We start from the raw sequence: 22,627 nt of genomic DNA, 5'->3' as shown, positions 1-22,627 counted from the left end.
TAACCCTAATATCTTCAGCCTCCACCCTCTAAACCCTAGAAATCGACCCTTAGCCCTCATTTGAGTATTTTGGAGCTTGGATGGCAATTAGAGGAGTATTTTGGTGTTTTTGAAGAAGAAGGTGTTTAGAGAACAAGCAAGAGATTGAAGAGAGCTTGTAGATCCAGAGGTTTTACATCATTTCCAGCCTATTGAAGGTATAAAGTTCTCATCTTGGTGCTTCTACATCATAGATCTAGGTTTTGATGGATATTGTCCCTATTTTGTTTCAAGAATGGATTTTTATGGTGCAAATCTGTTTCTGGACTTAGGGTTGCCACCCATGAAGCTATTTGAGTCCCTTAAGCAGTAAAGTTGCAATCGTTAAGGCTCATTTGCATCCATGCAAGAGATCTAGCCATTTCCATGAAGATAGTTGCTATTTTTCCAAGTTTGATTTCATTTGGTGGGGTGCAAGCCACCAAGTGATCAACTTTATGGGTTAAGAAGGATTATTAGACTCAGATCTAAAGTTTGGAAGTTGTGTCTTAAGGGATTAAGCGGCTTTGAAGAAAATGGATTATCAGGGGAGTACGCTGCGCGTACATGCCAGTACGCGCACCGTACAAGCCATGCAAGCTGTACGTGCAGCGTACAGAAGAGTACGCTCAGCGTACACTCAGACTGTGGACTTTGCGTTATTAGGCCTCGGTTTGGGGCCCAGATTTGGGTTAGCAGATCTTGGGCCGTGATGGGCCACCAGGAGACAGTTAAGGGCCCAAGGGCTAGTTTGGGTTTGGGTGGAAAGCCCATTTGAGGAGTTGGGCCCAATTTAGAAAATTGGGCCACTTGGGGATTTAATGGGCTTTAATGAGTTTGTAAGGACTAGAAAGGATTGGGTCTTGGCCATGGCCCAAATTAGATCAAAAGGGTAAAACAGTCATTTTGCCCTTAGAAGGATTCTCAGTTTTTGACTAAGTGTTTATTTTGGTCATAATAGTCGGGGAGTCGTTGGAGCAGCTGACAGAGATACCCTCGCCCGAGTTTTCAGCATCCGGTTTGAGAGGTGAGTTTCCTTCCAGTAGTAACGGGTCTACGGCCATAATGCCGACCCGTTTAAGTAGTAGAGTATGCCGAGGTTAGCCCGATGCAGTTTATATGTTTCCGGACTTCTGTCCGATGTCGGGGCGGTCCCGAGAAGTAGTTATGTATGCTTGATGTCTTTGTGATTCATGCATGTTTATGTGTTATGTGTTATGTGTTCCGGACTCCGGTCCGATGCCGGACAAGCCCGATGCAGTATATGTGATTATGTTATATGTTATGTGTTCCGGGGAAAGCCCGATGTCGGGGCAAGCCCGATGTATGTTAGTCATTATGCCATGTATTATGTATTTCGGGGCAAGCCCGATGTATGCTAGTTTATGTGTTATATGTTGTTGTTCCGGGCTTCGGTCCGATGTCGGGGCAAGCCGATGCAGATTATGTGATTATGTTATGTATGTGTCGGGGTAAGCCCGATGCCGGGGTGAGCCCGATGCCCGATGCTGTCGCATGTCGGGGTGAGCCCGATGCCGGACAGGAGTCCGATGTCGGGTAAGCCGATGCCCCCATTCATCCTGATGCAGTTCGGAGTAGTCCCAGAGTTATGTGATTGTTTTATGTTATGTGTATGGTATGTGGTAGTTTGGGGGAGCTCACTAAGCTTCGTGCTTACGGTTTTCAGTTTTGGTTTCAGGTGCTTAAGTTTTCAAAAGAGGAGCTCGGGAAGATTGCAGTGCACACACCATTTGTTCAGCCTGCGATGTTTATACTCTGATATATTTGAAAGAAGTTATTATGTTCTTGAGATATACGATTTATTATTTTATATGTTGAAAGATAATTATGGTTTATTAATGATTTAAAACGAAATTTTTGGCTTGTATTTTTGGCATGTTTCAAGTTGGTATCAGAGCCTTGGTTTGAGGGATTCAGGCACACTTCCGGGTGTGTCTGAACTCAAACTAAGGAATTGGTATAGAAATTTTCAAAAGGAAAATCAATTTTTGTAAAAAGGTTTTTGAGGAAAGAAAAGTGTTTTAGAAAAAGCGAAAAGAATTTTTAGAAAGAAAAGAACTTTGAAAAGAGAAAAGGGTGTGGTGCATGCAATCAGCCGAGCTCAAGTAAGTAGTCCCAAATTACCCATACAAGTTTATGCTATGATTATCAGCTTTATTAGAACAACATGCTAGATTAGGACTAAGGATCTAGGAAGGATGCCTTATGTGCCTGTTATATGTGTTCAGCTTTATGAGAACTGCATGCTAGTACAGATTAGTCAGTATGATAGCCAGAGTAGTATATGCCTGATTATGTGTACTCGATGCTCGAATGCTGCTTGATTTGTGCTTTTAGGAGTCTTAGTTATCTTTTACTAACCAGTAAATGAATATGTAATAGTATTCACGATCTAGTTAGGGGATGGTAGCAGGAATTTCTTATAAAGCTGATAGCGGAGTGTGGGTTGGTGATTATCCTAGGGCAAGCCTAGGAAGAGTTTAGTATGAGATCAGCAGTAGCAGTAGTAGAAGGGACTTGGTGGAGTCGAGGCAGTTCTTGAGGAAAGTACGGATAGATGTGGAAGGTAGTATGAGCTCGTACTACTAAAAGCAGAGGATCCGTACTCGAATCAAAGAAGGTTGAGATGAAACCAGGGAACTTGTAGTGTGTGAGATCCCTCAAGTTTTGACGAGTATTATGGTGATTGTGATGGTAGATTTCCAAGTATAGTGACGCAACGTGGGAGACCAGATGGTAGTTCTGGTGCCGACGAGGGATCAGGCTCGGACTCTGGAGTCGGGCAGCTTGATGGTCAGACGAGGGAGTTCATTCCATCTGAGGGTACGCGTAGTATCATTGACCAGATTCCTATGATCTTCAGTATGATCAAAGGAGGGTATTTTAGAGATTTGTGATGAGAGGCTGAGTGCATTCTGCACAGAGAGAGCAGCCTTGATAGGGACGCGTCCGTTGGTGATTCAGAAGTTCAGAGCTTGTGAAGCTCCAAATTATCATGGGGCTAGGGACCCCATTGCTAGCAGCAGGTGATTGGCAGATATCACCAATATTTTCGTACCAGCCGTAGTCTCGAAAGGAGACAAGGACCAACTTGCTTCCTGCCTCCTGAAGGACAGGACACGTGATTGATGGGAAGAGGTTGGTAGAAGGTTGAGTGATGATGTGGTTGATGCTATGTCATTGGCTGAATTTTAGATCAGATTCTGGGCAGAGCGTGCCCAGGCGATTGAGGCGCAACAGTTGGCACAAGAGTTGTTAGATCTCCACCAGACGATGGAGACTGTGGCAGAGATCACTGCCAAGTCTCGGGAGAGATCTTAGTTAGAACCACAGTAGGTTAGAAGATGAGGAAATGAATAAGGTAAGATATCAGGACATGCTGCACAATGATAGCAGAGAGATCGTGAGCTTCTCGGGGTGTGAGACCCTGAGTGATATAACTTCTGGAGCCCGAGAATGGGAAATTGACTTGGAGCACATTAGGAAGAAGGAACCAGATCAGTTTCTTATACTGAAGGGTCTCGAAAGGAGACCCAAGATTAGGATTAGCTTTTGAGAGACCAGCTGAACCAGATTTGGTGCAACACTTATGGGAAACTGCACAAGGGAGCCTTTCGTTCCAAGGGTTTGAGTAATTGTGACTCTGGGTTATCCTCTGTTTGTGTTTGAATTATACTTCCAAGAAATGGCATATGCCAATTGCATACCGAGATTTAGTAGCGGATAGCGAAAGATCAATTCCCAAATTATGGGATTAGGAGAGTTCAACGTCATCTTGGTTTATTCCAAGATTGAGGAGCGACACAAGAAGCACCTGAGGGAGGTGCTAGAGACTTTGAGGAGGGAGAGACTTTTTGCAAGGTACTCCAAATGTGAGTTCTGGTTGTGCGAGGTGTAATTTCTTGGGCACCTTGTCAATCAGAAGGGTATTCTAGTCGATCCGGCCAAGATAGAAGCCGTGATGCAGTGGGAGATTCTAAGGTGTCCAATTGAGATTCGGAGATTCCTGGGTTTGGCAGGGTATTACAGGAGATTTATCCGGGACTTCTCCGAGATTGCGGTTCCTTTGACCCGACTGACCAAGAAGTCGGTGGCCTTTCGTTGGGAACCTGAGCAGCAGACAGCCTTTGAGACTCTCAGACAGCAGGTTTTGGGAAACAGGGTAGAGCTCCAGTTTAGATTCAAGTTCAGTTGTGTGTTAGGTCTAGTGCGTGTTCGACCCAGTATGGAGACTGTTGTAAGTCTGCGGGTGTAGCCGTAGCATTCACTAGCAGCCAGATAGTGATAGAGTGTTGTAAGTCTGCGGGTGTAGCCGTAGCATTCACTAGCAGTCATATAGTATTAGAGTGTTGTAAGTCTACGGGTGTAGCCGTAGCATTCACTAGCAGCCAGATAGTGATAGAGTGTTGTAAGTCTGCGGGGGTAGCCGTAGCATTCACTAGCAGCCGGGTAGTGTTAGAGTGTTGTAAGTCTGCGGGTGTAGCTGTAGCATTCACTAGGTTGGTAGATAGCATGGGAGTGTTGTTAGATCGCAGAAGGAACAGTAGTACCCACCAATTCGGGTGCAGCAGTGAGGGTATGGAAATCCACAAATTGGATTTTGGAATTACCCAGATGGATTAGACCAGGTTGAGCCAATGATAAGATTGTAGGAGCGCCACTACAGTTATGAGATCAGGGAAACAATGGACTGGTTAGAGTCGTTTGTGATATAAGGCTACCATTGGTCAGGTAACAAACACTTCTAGCCTGGGGTTTGGTGACGTCAGGACTCGACGAATGGACCCGATCAGTTAGATCAGAAAGTTATTAGAGCCTCAGTGGCATGATAATTAGTGGCAGCTAGTTCCAGAGAGGGATTGGGAATCCTTTCCAAGAAATTGAACTGTAAAGATCTAGTCGAATCGAAGTGGTGGAGAAACCCCCATGTAGTCAGGAACAGAAGTAAGTGAGAAGTTGGAATGAGTTTGCGACCTTTGCGAAGGGAGGAGAACAGCCCAAGGGGCTATGAACGTAGACGAGTACATGAGTGGGAGTTTGGGAAACTTCCCCACGTTGCGATCGCATATCGCGAAAGTTGATGGTTGGTTCGGGAAACCATATGGGAGAGCCTTTTCAGCAGGACTCGAGTGAGTCAGGACGTTAGGCTGCGTGAGTGTTTGGCATGGAATGTTTTGGGTTGACAGGTAGTGGTCGATACCAGCATGCAGAGTGTTGCAAGATAGTGGGTTAGCCGCAACATTCTTCAGTAGCCAGTTAGAGGAGTGTGGACGAGGGCCCGCATCTCCTAGTTAGCGGAGTGAGGGCGAGGCCCGTATCTCCTAGTTAGTATGATCAAGATCAGGAGGGGATAGTACGTTGACATTCAGTGTGGAGTCAGGCCTGCTTAGCGCTAGATAGGTGAGACCTAAGGGAGAGGCCACTCCGAGATATAGTTGGGTGAGACCTGTGGGCGAGGCCCGTATGATCGTAGCAGCGTAGGTGGGACATGGTAGAGACCTTTAGGGTCAAGATAGGGGATCGGGAATCCCAGGATTTATAGAGCCGGAGAGGCAGAGTAGAAGGAACAGTTTTAGGCAGCCGAAGCTATCTTCGGAAGTCGCTGGGGGCGATTGAGAGACCGAGCTTGGGTGCATTAATCGGTGGGAGTCCGGTAACCCAGTTAATGGCAGATCAGTAGGGACCAGGGTGGTATCGGTTCATCTGGAAAGCGGATAAGAGACAGCAGAACCTTCAGATAGGGGCAACGATAAAAGGATTCGTGCGTGTAGGTAGTTATTGACTGAAAGGTGCTAAGACACTAACAGCTGGATTAAATAATCTCAGAATGAGTGATTTGACTCTGTTGTGCAGCTCTCGTCTGAGTCTAATCGTTGTAGGGATGAGTCTTTTACTCGAAGGATTATCTGATCTATTCGCTGGGAGGGGTTTTCAGCATGAGGGTATAGAAAGAGGAAGCATTCAGTAGGTATCAGTGAAGTGGCCAACACTGGGAGTGGCTGGAAATGTAGATTCAGCGAAGGGTGTGTGCTTCACAGAGAAAGGAAAGGTTGTTGTTTTTGGGAAAGTTGCCTTGGGAAGGCCAAAGAACGCGCAGCAGAAAGGGGGTGAACCCCTAAGATGTCCAACATAAGTATTCGGGGAGTACCGAAAGGATCATCATTCGGGTAAGAGTCGTGTTCTTAGGATCGTTAGTGATTAGGGTGCTCAGGAGATTCTTACCTTCAGGGATTATTTTGCGGAGAGACTGGACTGAAGGTCAATGGAAGTGATCCTTTGAGGATCGGACACAACAGGTGATGTATGCATTGGGCAGGAATGTCGTAAGCTAACCCTAATATATTCAGTCTCCACCCTCTAAACCCTAGAAATCGACCCTTAGCCCTCATTTGAGTGATTTTGGAGCTTGGATGGCCATTAGAGGAGTATTTTGGTGTTTTTGAAGAAGAAGGTGTTTAAAGAAGAAGCAAGAGATTGAAGAGAGCTTGTAGATCCATAGGTTTTACATCATTTCCAGCCTATTGAAGGTATAAAGTTCTCATCTTGGTGCTTCTACATCATAGATCTAGGTTTTCATGGATATTGTCCCTATTTGGTTCCAAGAATGGATGTTTATGGTGCAAATCCGTTTCTGGAATTAGGGTTGCCACCCATGAAGCTATTTGAGTCCCTTTAGAAGTAAAGTTGCAATCTTTAAGGCCCATTTGCATCCATGCAAGAGATCTAGCCATTTCCATGAAGATAGTTGCTATTTTTCCAAGTTTGATTTCATTTGGTGGGGTGCACGCCACCAAGTGATCAACTTTATGGGTTAAGAAGGATTATTAGACTCAGATCTAAAGTTTGGAAGTTGTGTCTTAAGGGATTAAGCGGCTTTGAAGAAAATGGATTATCAGGGGAGTACGATGGGCGTACACGCCAATACGTGCAGCGTACAGAAGAGTACTCTCAGCGTACACTCAGACTGTGGACTTTGCGTTATTGGTCCTCGGTTTGGAGCCAGGCTTTGGGTTAGCAGATATTGGGCCGTGATGGGCCACCAGGAGACAGTTAAGGGCCCAAGGGCTAGTTTGGGTTTGGGTGGAAAGCCCATTTGAGGAGTTGGGCCCAATTTAGAAAATTGGGCCACTTGGGGATTTAATAGGCTTTAATGAGTTTGAAAGGACTAGAAAGGATTGGGTCTTGGCTATGGCCCAAATTAGATCAAAAGGGGTAAAACAGTCATTTTTCCCTTAGCAGGATTCTCAGTTTTTGACTAAGTGTTTATTTTGGTCATAATAGTCTGGGAGTCGTTGGAGCAGCTGACAGAGATACCCTCGCCCGAGTTTTCAGCGTCCAGTTTGAGAGGTGAGTTTCCTTCCAGTAGTAATGGGTCTACGACCACAATGTCAGCCTGTTTAAGTAGTAGAGTATGCCGGGGTAAGCCCGATGTCGGGGTTAGCCCGATGCAGTTTATATGTTTCAGGACTTCGGTCCGATGCCGGGGCGGTCCGGAGAAGTAGTTATGTATGCTTGATGTCCTTGTGATTCATGCATGTTTATGTGTTATGTGTTATGTGTTCCAGAATCCGGTCCGATGCCGGGCAAGCCCGATGCAGTATATGTGATTATGTTATATGTTATGTGTTCCTGGGAAATCCCGATGTCGGGGCAAGCCCGATGTATGTTAGTCATTATGCCATGTATTATGTATTTCGGGGCAAGCCTGATGTATGCTAGTTTATGTGTTATATGTTGTTGTTCCGGGCTTCGGTCCGATGCTGGGGCAAGCCCGATGCAGATTATGTGATTATGTTATGTATGTGCCGAGGTAAGCCCGATGTCGGGGCAATCCGATGTCGGGGTGAGCCCGATGCCAGAGGCGGTCGGATGCCGGGGTGAGCCCGATGCCAGACAGGAGTCCGATGTCGGGTAAGCCGATGTCGGGATTCGTCCCGATGCAGTTGGGAGTAGTCCTAGAGTTATGTGATTGTTTTATGTTATGTGTATGGTATGTGGTAGTTTGGGGGAGCTCACTAAGCTTCGTGCTTACGGTTTTCAGTTTTGGTTTCAGGTGCTTAAGTTTTCAAAAGAGGAGCTCGAGAAGATTGCAGTGCACACACCATTTGTTCAGCCTGGGATGTTTATACTCTGCTATATTTGACAGAAGTTATTATGTTCTTGAGATATACGATTTATGGTTTATTAATGATTTAAAACGAAATTTTTAGCTTGTATTTTTGGGATGTTTCACACCAATATCATACAAAACAATCCAACTTGGACTCGCCAATCTCATTTCACCTCAAAGCATATATTTGTGTCTAAAGAAAATCTAAGTACTCCCCAAATCCTAAATAGTAATGATCCTCATAAACGCTCCCCACTTATGTTTAACAACATTCATTTTTGCCTCCCTCCGAATACATCCTCATCAAACTTTCTTGACCTCGATTTTTTTTGTTAATTTCCCAAACATACATATGGTAAAAATAGCTTAGAAAGAAAAATTACGACTTTGACCACTAAGCTCTTGTCTTTTGGCAATTTGCCTTGTTTCTTCAGTTCTACGAGATCTTCATACTTTGGTAGCTTTTATTCACTCAACAAAATTTTAACAACTTTTTTTCAAATTTTATAAAACTAAAATAAAAACATATGCTTAAGCTTAGAAACTTAACCTCAACCTTTATCGGTTAAATTCATTAGTCAAAAGTGCACTGACTACATAAATTTTTCTGGATATATTTCAGTACACGATGCAAAACTTTTTATGTCCTTCAAACTACACAAGTTTTCGTTTTTGTCTCATGATTTCACTAGAACTGAAAAACCACAAATATATTATAACAAATTGGCTTAACTAAACCTTAGAGTTCTCTATGAATCATCTCACAAAACACTAGCAAACTAGCTCTAACACTATAATATGAAAAATTTAAAATTTACAACATTTTATTTTAGACCTTTTTAGCAAGTCTATGTATATAAAAATTTTAAATCTAGCATTTTTCATTAAATATGCTTGCTATCCTTATTTTGATCCCCTACCCCACACTTACATTATACAATGCCCTCGTTGTATATAAAAACAATTAAAAGCACATAAAAAATGAGAAAAGGAATGAACGCTCCTTGATTAATAGCGCGAGATCGGATCGGCTGATTGTGGTGAGAAATCTTTGATATCTCAAATGTTACTGGAAACTGGATTTTACTGCTTTTTAATGTGCCGGATAAATATAACCAAGAACAACGACTTTTGAAATGCAGTGCAAAAGATTGCAAAATAATGAAATGATAGTGATCATGACATGTGAAAGTGTTGGTCACTTCGTGGCATCGAGTGTTAGGACTTCAGTATCGCGATCAATTCTGACTCCATGACATGGAAATGTCATGTACACGTCGTGGGGATGAACATAACGTCTATGAATCGTGATAAATTGGTTCTCCACAGTGTGGCCATACTGCCACCACGTCGTGGATACTGGCATGTCTAAACTAGAATATCTTCAAAAAAAATATTGATCTGGTAAACGTGATACTCCTCGTATAAAATGTCATATGGCTTAGAAGAAGCTCTATTGAATTTTCAAATGTTTAATAATCATTCACGAACTAGATGCACACCCCACACTTATCAAAAGTTGTGGCTCCTGGTCAATCTCTTCAAACTCTTACTTCATGGCTTTTTCTCTCTAACGCTCAACTCATTTTCTGCTTATGAAATTTTGCGACAACAAAAATCAAATGAGATACTATAGTAATACAAAGTAAACAATCATCGTTTTGGTATAAAAACAAAACACACCAAATAAAAATAAAAAGGATAAAAATTCCTACAAACCACAGGTTGCCTCCCGGAAGTGCTTCTTTTTGAAGGTGTCGTGAGCCAGACTCCTTCCCCCTCTACGTTGTTGCGGTTGGGAGTGAAATCCCCTTGTTCTCCTTCATTTCAAGTCTCTTTATCTTATATACAACCAATCGTCTTTTAGATGCCCTTTTCGAGTTTTCTTTCTTCTTTTTGTTAACTTTTTCTTTGTGTTGGCGTTTGACTTCTTTTCTTGTTCCTCCAGTTGCTTTCTCTTTCTTTTCTTCTTCCGTGGTTTCTACCATGTCTATATCCACCTTGGCGAGTTTTAAATCACTACTCTCCTCCATTTTATCATCACAAAAGTTCTCTAAGTCTTCACTTGTCTCTTGAAGCTCTTCATTAGGTTTAGCAAGTTCAAAGACTTTAAAGATCACCGGAACTGAAGCTCGTGGTTTTATACGTTCCACCTCCTCTTTTGGCTCTTCTTCTTTTGGTTCAAACCTTTTCTAAACTAGTAATTCTTCCTCTATCATCCTCTCTAACTCCTCTAGCTCACCTCCTTTTTCGTCCTCTTCGTCCATGAAGACTCCCTCAACACTGCTTTTTCTTAAAGAATTAGAGTTTGGGTATACTCCAAAGGTCATCTCCTCATCACCCACTCGCAATGTAAGTTTAGAATTATAGATATCATTGATTGGTCAAGCAGTGCTTAGGGATGGTCTTCCTAGAATGACGGGCATTTCTTCATCCTCCTTCATGTACAATACTACAAAATCGATTGGAAACACAAACTTTCCAACTTTCACTAATAAATATTCTATTATTCCGTAAGCGTACATGACTGATTTATTTTCCATGTGGATGTCCATTCTTGTGGACTTCAATTTCGATAGATTGAGATTTTGGTAAAATGAATATCGCATTAAGTTAATACTAGGCCCTGAATCGGCTAATTCATTCGTCTTTGTCGAGTTGCCAAATTTACAAGGGATTGTCAAGCTCCCTAGATCCCTCATCTTGGTTGGAATTTCTGGCATTATAGTTATTGTACACTGCCCATTAAGATTCACCTTTGACACATTCTCCAACTCCTTTCGGTTGCTTATAAGATCTTTGAGAAACTTCATAGACTTGGGCATCTTTGCAATGGCTTCAATAAATTGAATGTTGATGGAGAACCCTTTAACTTATTCCATCAACTTCTTATGCTCTTGCTCCAGTAGGTTCTGCTTGGCTCCAGACAAATATTTAAGTGGTGTCTGAAAGGGGTTAACATGATATTTTTTTAGAATTTTCGTGCACGTTTCACAGTGTGGCAATGTGGCCTCCACGTCGTGGCTGCTGAACATAATCAATTTTCTGTTTTTCTTGTCCTTCTTTAGGTTGTTGATCAGGATGCTTTTCGGTGCTTTAAGGAGCACTAGAGACTCAAATTTATTTTCTTATTCAGCTGAAACAACAAACACATGCGCCTTTCGGTTTGTTTTGGTATTACTTGGAAGAGTTCCCGATAATCTCTCTTGTAAAAGTCTCGAGAGTTGTCGAACTTTTCTCGCTTAACTCCATGAATCGAGCTAACACTCCTTCAAGGTCGGGTTTCTTCTCGGGTTGAACTTGCTCTTTTTGATAAAATTACCTTCCTTGTTGCCTATATTTTTCTTCTTTTTACCTTTTGTACTCTTCGTAAGGCTTCCACTCCTTCTTTAATTTCCTCCAATCATCATAAAATCGATCACCACTTGAATAGCACACTTGATCTTTCTTATTTCCGTTCTCGTTAGATCTTAATCTTTGGTTAAATGAGGCCCACTACAACTGTCACGTCCAACTTGTATAGCATGAATTGATTACCCCATCTTCATGATCCTCCAATCTATAATGTCTAATTTAGCGATTATTGATGCCAAATTTTCCGAATCTCCATCACCACTATCTTTTCCTTTTGTGAAATCTCTCATGGATTGTGGTATTCCCTTGAATGCTTAGCAAACTCTTCAATCAAATATTTTTTAGTTGATGGATCCTTCTTCGTCATTGGCGCTTGTGTATCAGGTAGTTGTTGAGTGCACACATTGATTCCATTATATAAATTTCAAATCTCTTGTTACACATTCAAATCGTGTTGAGGGCAATTACTTAACATTCCTTTGTATCTCTCTCACGCTTCATAAAGTGACTGCCCATCGAATTGTTGAAAATTTTGAATGTTTTTCTTCAATTTAGCAATTTTAGAGGGTGGACTAAATAGTTGGATAAATTTTGTTCTTAAACAAGAAACTAAATGCTAAAAATTAAACTAAATAAGTAACTTTTAATGGGGTTTTTTTATCTGATTTTACAAGTTCAGAAAAACTTAAATTAAAACACTTAACTAATCACTTCAAAAAAAAGAAAACAACTAGAAAACGATTTTAAATCAATAATAAAAGATATTTCCGTTTAGCTTCGAATCCCCCATTTTCAATGGTTGATTTGAAGAGAATGAATTTATTCTATTGGTTACCAAGTTATAATTTACTAGTTATCATGATCTGAATACCTAGCAAATACAAATTTATGAAATTTAATTACAATGGTCAATGCAACTTAAGAACACCAAATTGATTTTAAAATATGTGTTGGACTATGAATGATAAGATCTAAGAATTACCTATCTATGATCAAGACAACCAACATAAGCACATATTATGTATCAATAATGTTCTCTAGCATAATTATAGCAACTATAGGATAGGTTTTATCTCTAGATCTAGCAATTCATATGTTATAAACAACTAGATAACAAGTTCATGCAATCAAATTGATCATCTAACAATACAAAACTTGAAGGAAAAACAGAAAAGTTTAGAACATTAATATACTAAGATGATGATCTATCAAACACAAGTTAAAACCAACTTCATAAATTCATAAAATAAGAAATCAACACATAATATTTAGTTTCATCTAATCTAAATGAAAGTAAAGGGTTATCAGCCCATAATAACTCAGAAACATAATTAAAAAACGAAGTAAACTAGAGTAGACATGATGTAAACTAGCAAACCGAACGATTTATTGTGTTCTTTGTGTAGAAGTCTAAAGTCACACCTCTCAAAAACACACTAAAGCACTCCCCGAATTCTTACACTAAAGCCACATTGTGGAAAAGAAACACCCATGTCGTGTGATACACTTTATACGTGTGGGCTTCAAGTCTTCGTAGATTCATCGGGAAGCTTCTAATCTCCACGTCGTGGACCAGTGTTAGCCATGCCTTGGGATCTTCTTTATGCATGTTTTCTTCTCTTCTTTCCCTCTTGATGCATGATCCATCCTCCAAGTTTCCAACTTTGTCCATTTTTAGTCATTTTCCTTGAAAATGTCCTTCTTTGGCTACAAAATAGATTTTACACTTATTAAGCATCAAATATCTTTGTAATTAACCAAAATAAAGCTAAAATTTATTTAAATAATGCATAAATATATGTATAAATATATCAATGTCAAAATACCTCACACTTGCATTTTGTTTGCCCTCAAGCAAAACTTATTATTTTCAATACATCACATCAAAACTTTGCTCACCAATATCATATATACAACTTGAACTCGTCAATTTCATTTCACCTCAATGTATATATTTATGTTTAAAGAAAACCTAAGTACTTCCCAAATCCTAAATACCAACAATCCTCATAAATGCTACTCAATCATTTTGAACAATTTTCATTTCTGCATCCCTTCAAATACATCCTCATAAAACTTTTTTGACCTTAATATTTTTTGTTAAGTTCCCAAGCATACATATGGTAAAATAACCTAGAAAGAAAAATTACAACTTTTAATATTAAGCCCTTGGCTTTTGGCAATTTGCCTTATTTCTTCATTTCTTCGAGATCTTCATACTTTGATAGCTTTTATTTACTCAACAAAGTTTTAACAACTTTTTTTACAACTTTTATCAAACTAAAAACCTAAAATAAAAACATATGATTTAGCTTGGAAACTTAACCTCAACCTTTATTGGTTAAATGCATTAGTCAAAAGTGCAATGACTACACAAATTTTCCTGGATATATTTCAGTACACGTTGAAAAACTTTTTATGTCCCTCAAACTACACAAGTTTGCATTTTTGCCTCATGATTTCATTAGAACTGGGAAGCCACAAATATATTATAACAAATTGGCTTAACTAAACCTTATAGTTCTCATCGAGTCATCTCACACAACACTACCAAACTAGCTGTAACGCAATAATATCAAAAATTTAAAATTTACCATATTTTATTTTAGAAGGTGATCAAGGTTCTTGGTGCAAGAGAGTCCTCCCAAGTGTAGATCCAATTTCATTCTTCTCTTCCAGACCCTTTATGAGTATAAAGATCCTTGCTTTATGTGTTTCTATGCTTAGATCTAGGTCTTAGAGGGGGGTTTTTCGCCCCCTTTTATCCATTTAGACTTGATGTTCTTGGGATTTAAGCAACCCCAAACCATAAAACGGATTAGAATGATCTTCTGGCCAAACTTAGTAGAAAAGGTGTGTGCATGGATTCCCTTTGAACCATGCACACGGTCTTGACCTTTTTGAGCTTATCTTGACTTGGGTTTGAAGTTTTGAGTGATTTAGCCTTAAATCTAGATAAAGTTTAACACTTTATCTATTATAACCCTTAGAAGATTCAAATTTGGTGATGTAGGCTTTGGTCTTAAAGGAATAAGACCTTAATGAAGAGTTACTATTGATATTCATGTTGACAATTAAGGTGCCACGACATGAGTCACGATGAAAGTAGCGACACTTTTGTCCTGTAGTGTTTACGACGCGATATGGGTAAGAGTCGCGACGTGTTGCCATTGATCGTTGACTTTGACTAGTTGGTCGTTGACACATTTGAATTTTGGTCAAACTTGGTGAGTTTAATTTGTAGGCCATGATTTGACCTATGCTTGTCATGTAGGTGATTCATGAGACCGTTTCTCGCGTGTTCGAGCATGTAGTTGTGATTCGTCAATTTCCAGTTCAGGTGAGTTATCTCACCATACTATGTGTTATAGTGTGTGTGTGTGTGTCTATATATATATATATATATATATATATATATATATATATATATATATATATATATATCCTTACATGATAGGATGTAGATGTACTTTAGCATGCTGATTAGGCAAGTAGGCCGATATTGTCTTTTGTTAATTGATTGTTTGACTGATTGATAGTATGATATGTCGACATATTATGTTTGGGGAGTTGATGGTGTATTAACACTAGAGATGAGATCCTAGAACACTCGTGTATATGGTTAGATGTGCACTAGAGTCGTTAACCACCATTGAAGACTAGACATGCACTAGAGATATTAGTTGTCGTTGATGACTAGACGTGCATTATGGTCGTTAGCCAACGTTGATCAGCTGGATCGGAACTAGTGCCAAGATCCTTTTTTTGCATGCATTGTATGCGTATTGTGGTATGTGATATGTTGCGGAACTCACTAAACTTTGGCTTACAATTGTTGATATAATGTTTTTCAGGTATTTTCAATGATTTGGGAAAAGCTCCAACTTAACAGTACTACACGCGTATCGCTGATTATTTTGTTTTGATTTACGTTGTTTCAAATACACTATTTTATGAATGGTTTTGTGGCATTAACCCTTGATGTTCTATCTTTAAGGAAAAATTGATGTTATATTTATGTTTTTAAAAAGAAAATTTTGGTTTGAAAAATGGGACGTTACATCATATATTTCACACCAACCTTATTTACTTCTAATTTAAACATACAAGTATTATTTCCAAATTTGATATTTCATCAAACCCTAAATCACTTAAGGTATCTAAAATAAAAGGTAGATCATGAACATTTACGTTTAATCCAAGCTCGATTCTTATGTAACTTGTTAAATGGACTTGAGTTCACATTCTTGGAGATTTTACACTCAATGATCTCACCTTAGAACTCACTCACATTGTATTTGAAACTTTTTATAGCTAAAAAAATGATCGTTTTCCCATTTAATCCTAAAGTCAAATCTAGTCAGCGGGTTGTCTTGGACCAAGCATAATCTTGCTCGAATCATGTAATAATCGGTCAAAACATTTCTTTCTTCTTTTTGCTCGAATTGAACATGTCTCGCTAGAGTTCCAAATGCATGGCATATATATATATATATATATATATATATATATATATATATATATATATATATATATATATATATATATATATAGGATATAGATCAGGTAAGAAGGAAATTTTTGGTAGGAAGGTAAGAAGTTTTTTTTCTATATATTTTTTTGACGAACAAAATAAATGAATCACTAGATGATTCATTTGTAAGATGATTCACAAGAAAAAATTCCCAAAAAAAACATCTTTATGATTCATTTTTAAGTAAATTAAGAAAAAATTCATTTTTATGACAATTTTAGTGAATAACAACAAAATCATTGTATAAATGAATCATCGAGATGTTTTTTTGAAATTTTTTTCTTGTGAATCATCTTACAAATGAATCATCTAATTATTCATTTTGTTTGTTCGTCAAAAAAATATATAGAAAAAAAACTTCTTACCTTCCTACTAAAAATTTCCTTCTTATTTGATCTTGACTATATATATATATATATATATATATATATATATATATATATATATATATATATATATATATATATATATATATATATGAAAACTAACATTTTTGCAAAAATCAGATGGTTATGAATGGTTAATTTGAAATGAAATGAAATATATGTTAATTATGATGCCCAAAGGCTATTTGGTCTAAAGTGACAAAATCATGAAATTTTAAGTGTTATGTCTTAATTATATTTTTCTAAGTTAAATAGACCATTAGTAGTAAGTTTTGTACTTATGAGGTTAGAAAAACAGAATTTCACATAAAATGGTGAAAGTAACATCTGAGGCTTTGGTAAGCTAATCAAATGTAAATGTTAGCAACAAGAAATGTTGGAATGAAAAGAGGACATATAAAAATTAATAAAGTAAAGAAGAATCAACTTAATTGGTTAAGAGATGAGCAAGTTATGAGATTGCAAAGTTGGAACAAAAGCAAGTTGGTGCTGATGGGATTTTAAGAAATTTTAAGGTACCAAGTTTAAGACATATCGAGATTTGTAGACATTCAACCCGAATTATGTAATTAATAATTGTAGATTACAGGTCAAATATAGTGTATACGAAAATTCACGTCATTTGGGTTTGGAATCAAATAGTTATGGTCATTAGGAAAAGACTTGAAAAAATGGTTTAAAGTGGAAAAATGGGTAGATCTATATTCACGACTTAACTGACCTTACTATATGTGTTAAAGTACCTCTAAAACCCTACAAAAACATAATTATTCTCCAAACACCAATTAAATGGTTACATATCAGAGTTACTGAAGGGAATATGACATGCCATGTCATAGAATTTGCTTGGATCATTCAAACATAGGTTTAGTTCTGCCATGTCATTCTAGTCCAAAAAACTTGTGATATTTTCCCACAATGCATTGAAGAATTAAAAACTTTTTTTTTTCATTTAAGAGTTTAATAGCTGTTGAACTTCAAATTCATTGAATGTTAAGGTGACATCTCATAATGGTACAGTTTCGTTTACTAAATTACACCAGACTTATCATCTCATTTAACTCTCTTTTTGAATTCATCGTTATGGATGTTTTTAGGATTAATAAAATCATAAATACAATTGACGTTAGGGATGACGTAAGTACGCTATGCTTATTCAAATAGTCTAATAATAAATGGCTATGATATTAAATGAATTTGGCTGAAAACATTTCAATTAAAGCTTCTCAAAGTAAAGTGATTATTATAACATTTTAATTTTTCTATAAGGACATTGTAGTGTATTTTTATAAACTTCAGCTTTAGATGGATCCTATGTCACCAATATTCAATTTTCTAACACAAAACAGACCATTTCTAATAGTTTATAACATATTTTTAACTTTTGTATGATCCGATCTTAAATTGTTTGACATAAATTATGTGGTGAACTTTAACATCGAGATTAATATAATAATCGTGATCACCAATTACTAAAAAATAAATATTTTTTGGATACTAGAATGATGAGTGGATGGCTAATAATAAATAAAGTACAAAATGGTGAGAAATATTGGCCAACACCCTTCCGTAAAACACACCAACCCTAACCTATTCTTTACTTTGACTCCAAACTTGTCTTCCCTCAAAATAATTGTTTTGTCCTTCTTTGTGTATTTTTGTATATTTTTAGTAAAACCAAATTCGCGTGTGTATATATATATATATATATATATATATATATATATATATATATATATATATATATATATATATATATATATATATATATATATATATATATATATATATATATATATATATATATATATATATATAAAATACATGAATAATTTTCGTGTTTAGTCCATCACTATTATATATATATATATATATATATATATATATATATATATATATATATATATATATATATATATATATATATATATATATAGAGGTAAGTTCAATTGAGAAAATAAAAAAGGTTGAGAATGGGGGAATCATTATCAGCCAATCATTTATCTAACATGTTCAAATTAAAAAAAAAATGTGCGTGTCCATTTTCATTAAGGGTATCTTTGTAAATTAGCAACTTTTTTACATAGAACTTACCTGTTCGTTGTTATCAGTTTCCAATTTGATGATATCTTTAGCTCGTTTGAATTGGATATGAGGAATTCATTATCAAGATTATTTTCTTTATATAACTCGTTAGCAATTATACGTATTCATTCCATTAATCGTGGAGTTTCGCATCTGTGTTTCAGTTTTCTACTTCGTATACAGTTTCCGATTTGATCAGGTATGTATATCGTTTGAATCGGATAAATCGGAGTTTATTATCAAGATTATTGCTTTTTATAATTTGTTTGGAATTACGCTTATTATCTTCGTTTTGGAGTTGTTTCATCGGAGTTCATTATCAAGATTATCAAGTTTCGAATATGTATTGGAGTTATTTCATCGGATTTTTGTTAAGTAGTTTGAGATATTTATTTCAAATCGGAGCTGATTTAATTTTTAATCGGATATATCGTTGTAGTTTTTACGCTCTGTACTGAGAGAGATTGCTTAATTACATCATCTGATCATATATGATTTAAGTTTCTTTAAGATATTTTGTACGTTGAGGTGAGATATATTCGAAATTAACCAGGTTTTCATCTTTACGACTTTTTTTGTGAGATATATTCGATATTAAGATTGTTTTTGTTTATTTATATAGATCATTTGGTGTATTATGTCGAATTCTAGTGTTATTGATGGTGATTTGTATTCTTCTATGAGTGAGAGTGAAGAAGAAGATGTTGAGAACTCATTTTTTGAAGGTATCAGTTATTGAATTATTTTGTTGTTTTTAATTTTGTTGATTATCATTTATTTACATATGAATATGTTAATATGAATAAATTGTTGTCTTATTTATATATGAATAAACGTGTGATAATTGTAATTTTGAATTTATTATTTTTTTCGTTTTATTCATATATGAATAAATTATGTTTTATTTTATATATTTTGAATCCTCATGAGTTTTATGTATTCATATATGAATGTTTTATTCATATATGAATTTTTTTGTTTTATTTATATGAGTTTTATGTATTCATATATATTATTGTTTTATTCATGCATTATTATTTTAGGTGGTGAATCTTCAAGTTCAGTACATGATGCACAATATTTTGATGATATAATTGGAGAACATGTCTATAAGCCAGATGTACCTGTTCAACTTATTCCATTTAAGGGTTTAATCTTCAAATCATTAAAGTTGGCTATCAAAATGTATTCTGAGTATGCTGAAATTGGTGGTTTTGATGTTAGACTGAGCACACAGTCAAGGTTTGATAACAAGATTATAAAGAAGAAACATGTTATATGTAATCGTGGTGGTAAACAGAAAAATAAATCTTGTGACACATTAGGTACAGGTGGTGTTAGGAGGAAACAAAATTCAAATTCAAGAGCTATTGGTTGTCAAGCAAAGATTATATTTGAATCTGTGTATGGAACTCTAGATTATAAAGTTTTTCAGTTTGATGAACTTCACAACCATCCACTTGAGAAGAGAAGCGATTTAAAAAAGGCGAGACAAATGTCATATTCAGAAAAAGAGTTTATTGTGCGTGCTTCCACATCAAAAATAGGTCCAACTATGGCTCATAAGTTGAGGGTAAGTTTGAGAGGTGGGTATGAGTTTGTAAAGCCAAAAGTAGTTGACTATAAAAATTTAAGGAGAGATATCAACAGGGTTATTGGTTATAAAGATGCTCAAATGATAGTAAACACAATGAATGACCGTCGAGCTCACTATCCAAATTACTCATTTGAGTTTAATTGTCAAGATGATATTTTGGACTGTATGTTTTGGGTTGATGAAATGGAGAAGGCATATTATGCTGAATTTGGTGATGTTATCTCGTTTGATGCGACTTTCCGAACAAACAAGTAAGTTATTTTATCTACTTTTGTTTATAGCTTATTCATATATGAATATTTTTATATTCACTTATTAATACATCAAAAATTGACTTTAATGAACATTTTTTTGTGTGTTAGGTATCGAATTGTTTTTGTTCCGTTTACTGCTATTGACCATCATAAAAAATCGGTTACTGTTGGATTTGGGTTGCTAAGAAATGAAAGCATTGAGTCTTACTCTTGGTTGCTTAAAGCATTTCTTAAAACTCATGGGAAAGAACCAACACTTGTTTTAACCGATCAAGATGCTGCAATAAAACAAGCTGTTGAGAATGTGTTTCGTAATTCAAAGCACCGATTATGTATGTGGCATATAATGAAAAAGTTGAAAAAAAGGTATTATTTTAATATATTTCAAATATATTACTTATTAGTATATTCATTTATGAATATTGATTGTTATTTTAGTTATTATTATTTATTCATTTATGAATAATTTTGTTTTAATACAGATATCAGATGATTTATTTACGAACACAGACTTTAGAAAAGGTTTTCGAAGCTTGTTTGGGACATTAATATGAAACCTGATGTTTTTTAGGTGAAGTGGGGTTTGATTATGAAGGAATTCAATCTTGAAGACACAAGATGGTTTAAAGACATGTTTACAATACGTGATTCATGGATACCTGGATATTTTAGTGATATTCCAATGTGTGGTTTGATGAAGACTACATCGATGTCAGAGAGTATGAATTCATTCTTTAATACATATTCAGAAAGTGGGAACTTACTTTTGAATTTCATGATGAATTACGACACTGCCATTCAAAAGCAAAGGAATACTCAACGAGAGCTTGATAAGGCATCAAAGAAAGCATCATATAAAATGCAAACACCTCGAGAAATAGAATTGCAAGCATCAAAGGTTTATACAAGTACATTATTTTTTGAGGTGCAAAAAGAAATATATAAAGCATGTTTTTTCTGTACATACTCATATGTTGGTATTGAAGATGGTTGGGAAGTTTACATTGTGCAGCACAACAACAGTAAAAGTGATTTTAAAATTGAATTTAAGGTAATTTTACTAGTTCTTTTTATGAAAAATGTAATAATATTCATATATGAATATGAGAATATTCATATATGAATATGAGAATATTCATATATGAATATCAATATTCATATATGAATATATGAATATTATATGAATATATGAATATATGAGTGTTGATATGAGTATTCTTATATGAATGTAAATGTGTAAATTTTGTTTTTGTATCAGGTTGAAATAAAAGCTGAAGAGAAGGAAATAAATTGCAGTTGTGAACATTTTAAGCGTATGGGTGTTTTATGCAGACATGCTTTTACAATAATAATGAGATGTGGTGTTAAAGAAATTCCTGAAAGGTACATTTTGAAAAGATGGATAAAGGATGTGATATCAAGAAATTATCGTTTTAGTTCTGTTCAATCCGATTCAGCTGATTGTGAGAATGTAAAGCTAGTCAATGATTCATATTATAGTTTTGAATCATGTTTGGATATTGTAAGAGATGACAAAAAGAGATTGACTTTGTTTGCTGAGAAACAACAAATGTTGTTGAAGGAATTTGAGAGTGATTATATTTCTCCTGGATTGAAAAGCAAGACAGATGGTGAAGTCGTATGCAAGTTTTTGGGTGTTACTATTCCTATTCCAGAAGAGATTAATATTCATGTTCCTGAAGTTCAAAGCAATAAAGGTTCTGGAATCAAGAAAAGAATTCCAAGTGCAGGTGAAGTAGCATATGAAAATTCTAAAAAAGAACATAGAATGTGTTCAGGATGTGGAAAACGAGTTCCACACAATTTACGTACTTGTCCAGAAAGAGTTGGAGCTGCTAAATCAGCAAAAGACAGTTAAGGATTTTTTAGTTTTTTTTTATATGTTTTTTGGTTTTATTCATTATGAATATATGCAGATAAAAACAATAAACAATAATTCATACACATTTATATTGATATGGTAAATTGATATGTTGATATTTGTTTTTAAATTACTATAAAATAAGTTATATTGATATTGTAAATTATTCATAAATGAATACAAATATGTGAAATTTGTTATACTAATAAATAAGTAATATTCATATCTGAACTTTTTTATGTTAATATCTGAACTTTGTTATACTAACATATTAATTTGAACTTATATATAAATGAATATATCATATTCGTATTTATTTATGAATAAATAAAAATAAAGTTTGAAAATATTTGAATATAAAAAAATGACATAAATAAGCAAACTTG

General features: G+C 36.0%; 1 protein-coding gene and 1 non-coding gene across 2 annotated transcripts; both read left to right on the top strand.

Moving 5' to 3' along the window:
* The first annotated feature begins 11,949 nt into the window (after positions 1-11,949).
* On the top strand, positions 11,950-12,056 carry LOC145135103 (small nucleolar RNA R71). The gene has a single exon (XR_013719581.1). It is a non-coding gene; the product is annotated as a small nucleolar RNA R71 (small nucleolar RNA).
* Positions 12,057-16,734: 4,678 nt separating this feature from the next.
* Positions 16,735-22,238, top strand: LOC145130522 (protein FAR1-RELATED SEQUENCE 5-like). Its single transcript, XM_079065307.1, has 9 exons — positions 16,735-16,761; positions 18,621-18,707; positions 19,131-19,233; positions 19,552-20,356; positions 20,468-20,725; positions 20,842-20,881; positions 20,931-21,267; positions 21,346-21,410; positions 21,618-22,238. The coding sequence occupies exons 1-9, from the start codon at positions 16,735-16,737 to the stop codon at positions 22,236-22,238; spliced, it is 2,343 nt and encodes a 780-aa protein (XP_078921433.1).
* The last annotated feature ends 389 nt before the right edge of the window (positions 22,239-22,627 follow it).

Source organism: Lactuca virosa, chromosome 8 (assembly GCF_052849685.1).
Source record: "Lactuca virosa cultivar CGN04683 chromosome 8, Lactuca_virosa_CGN04683_v6, whole genome shotgun sequence".
Taxonomy (NCBI): Eukaryota; Viridiplantae; Streptophyta; class Magnoliopsida; order Asterales; family Asteraceae; genus Lactuca; species Lactuca virosa.
The sequence above is the reverse complement of the archived record's forward strand: the minus strand, read 5'-3'. Positions and strand labels throughout refer to the sequence as shown.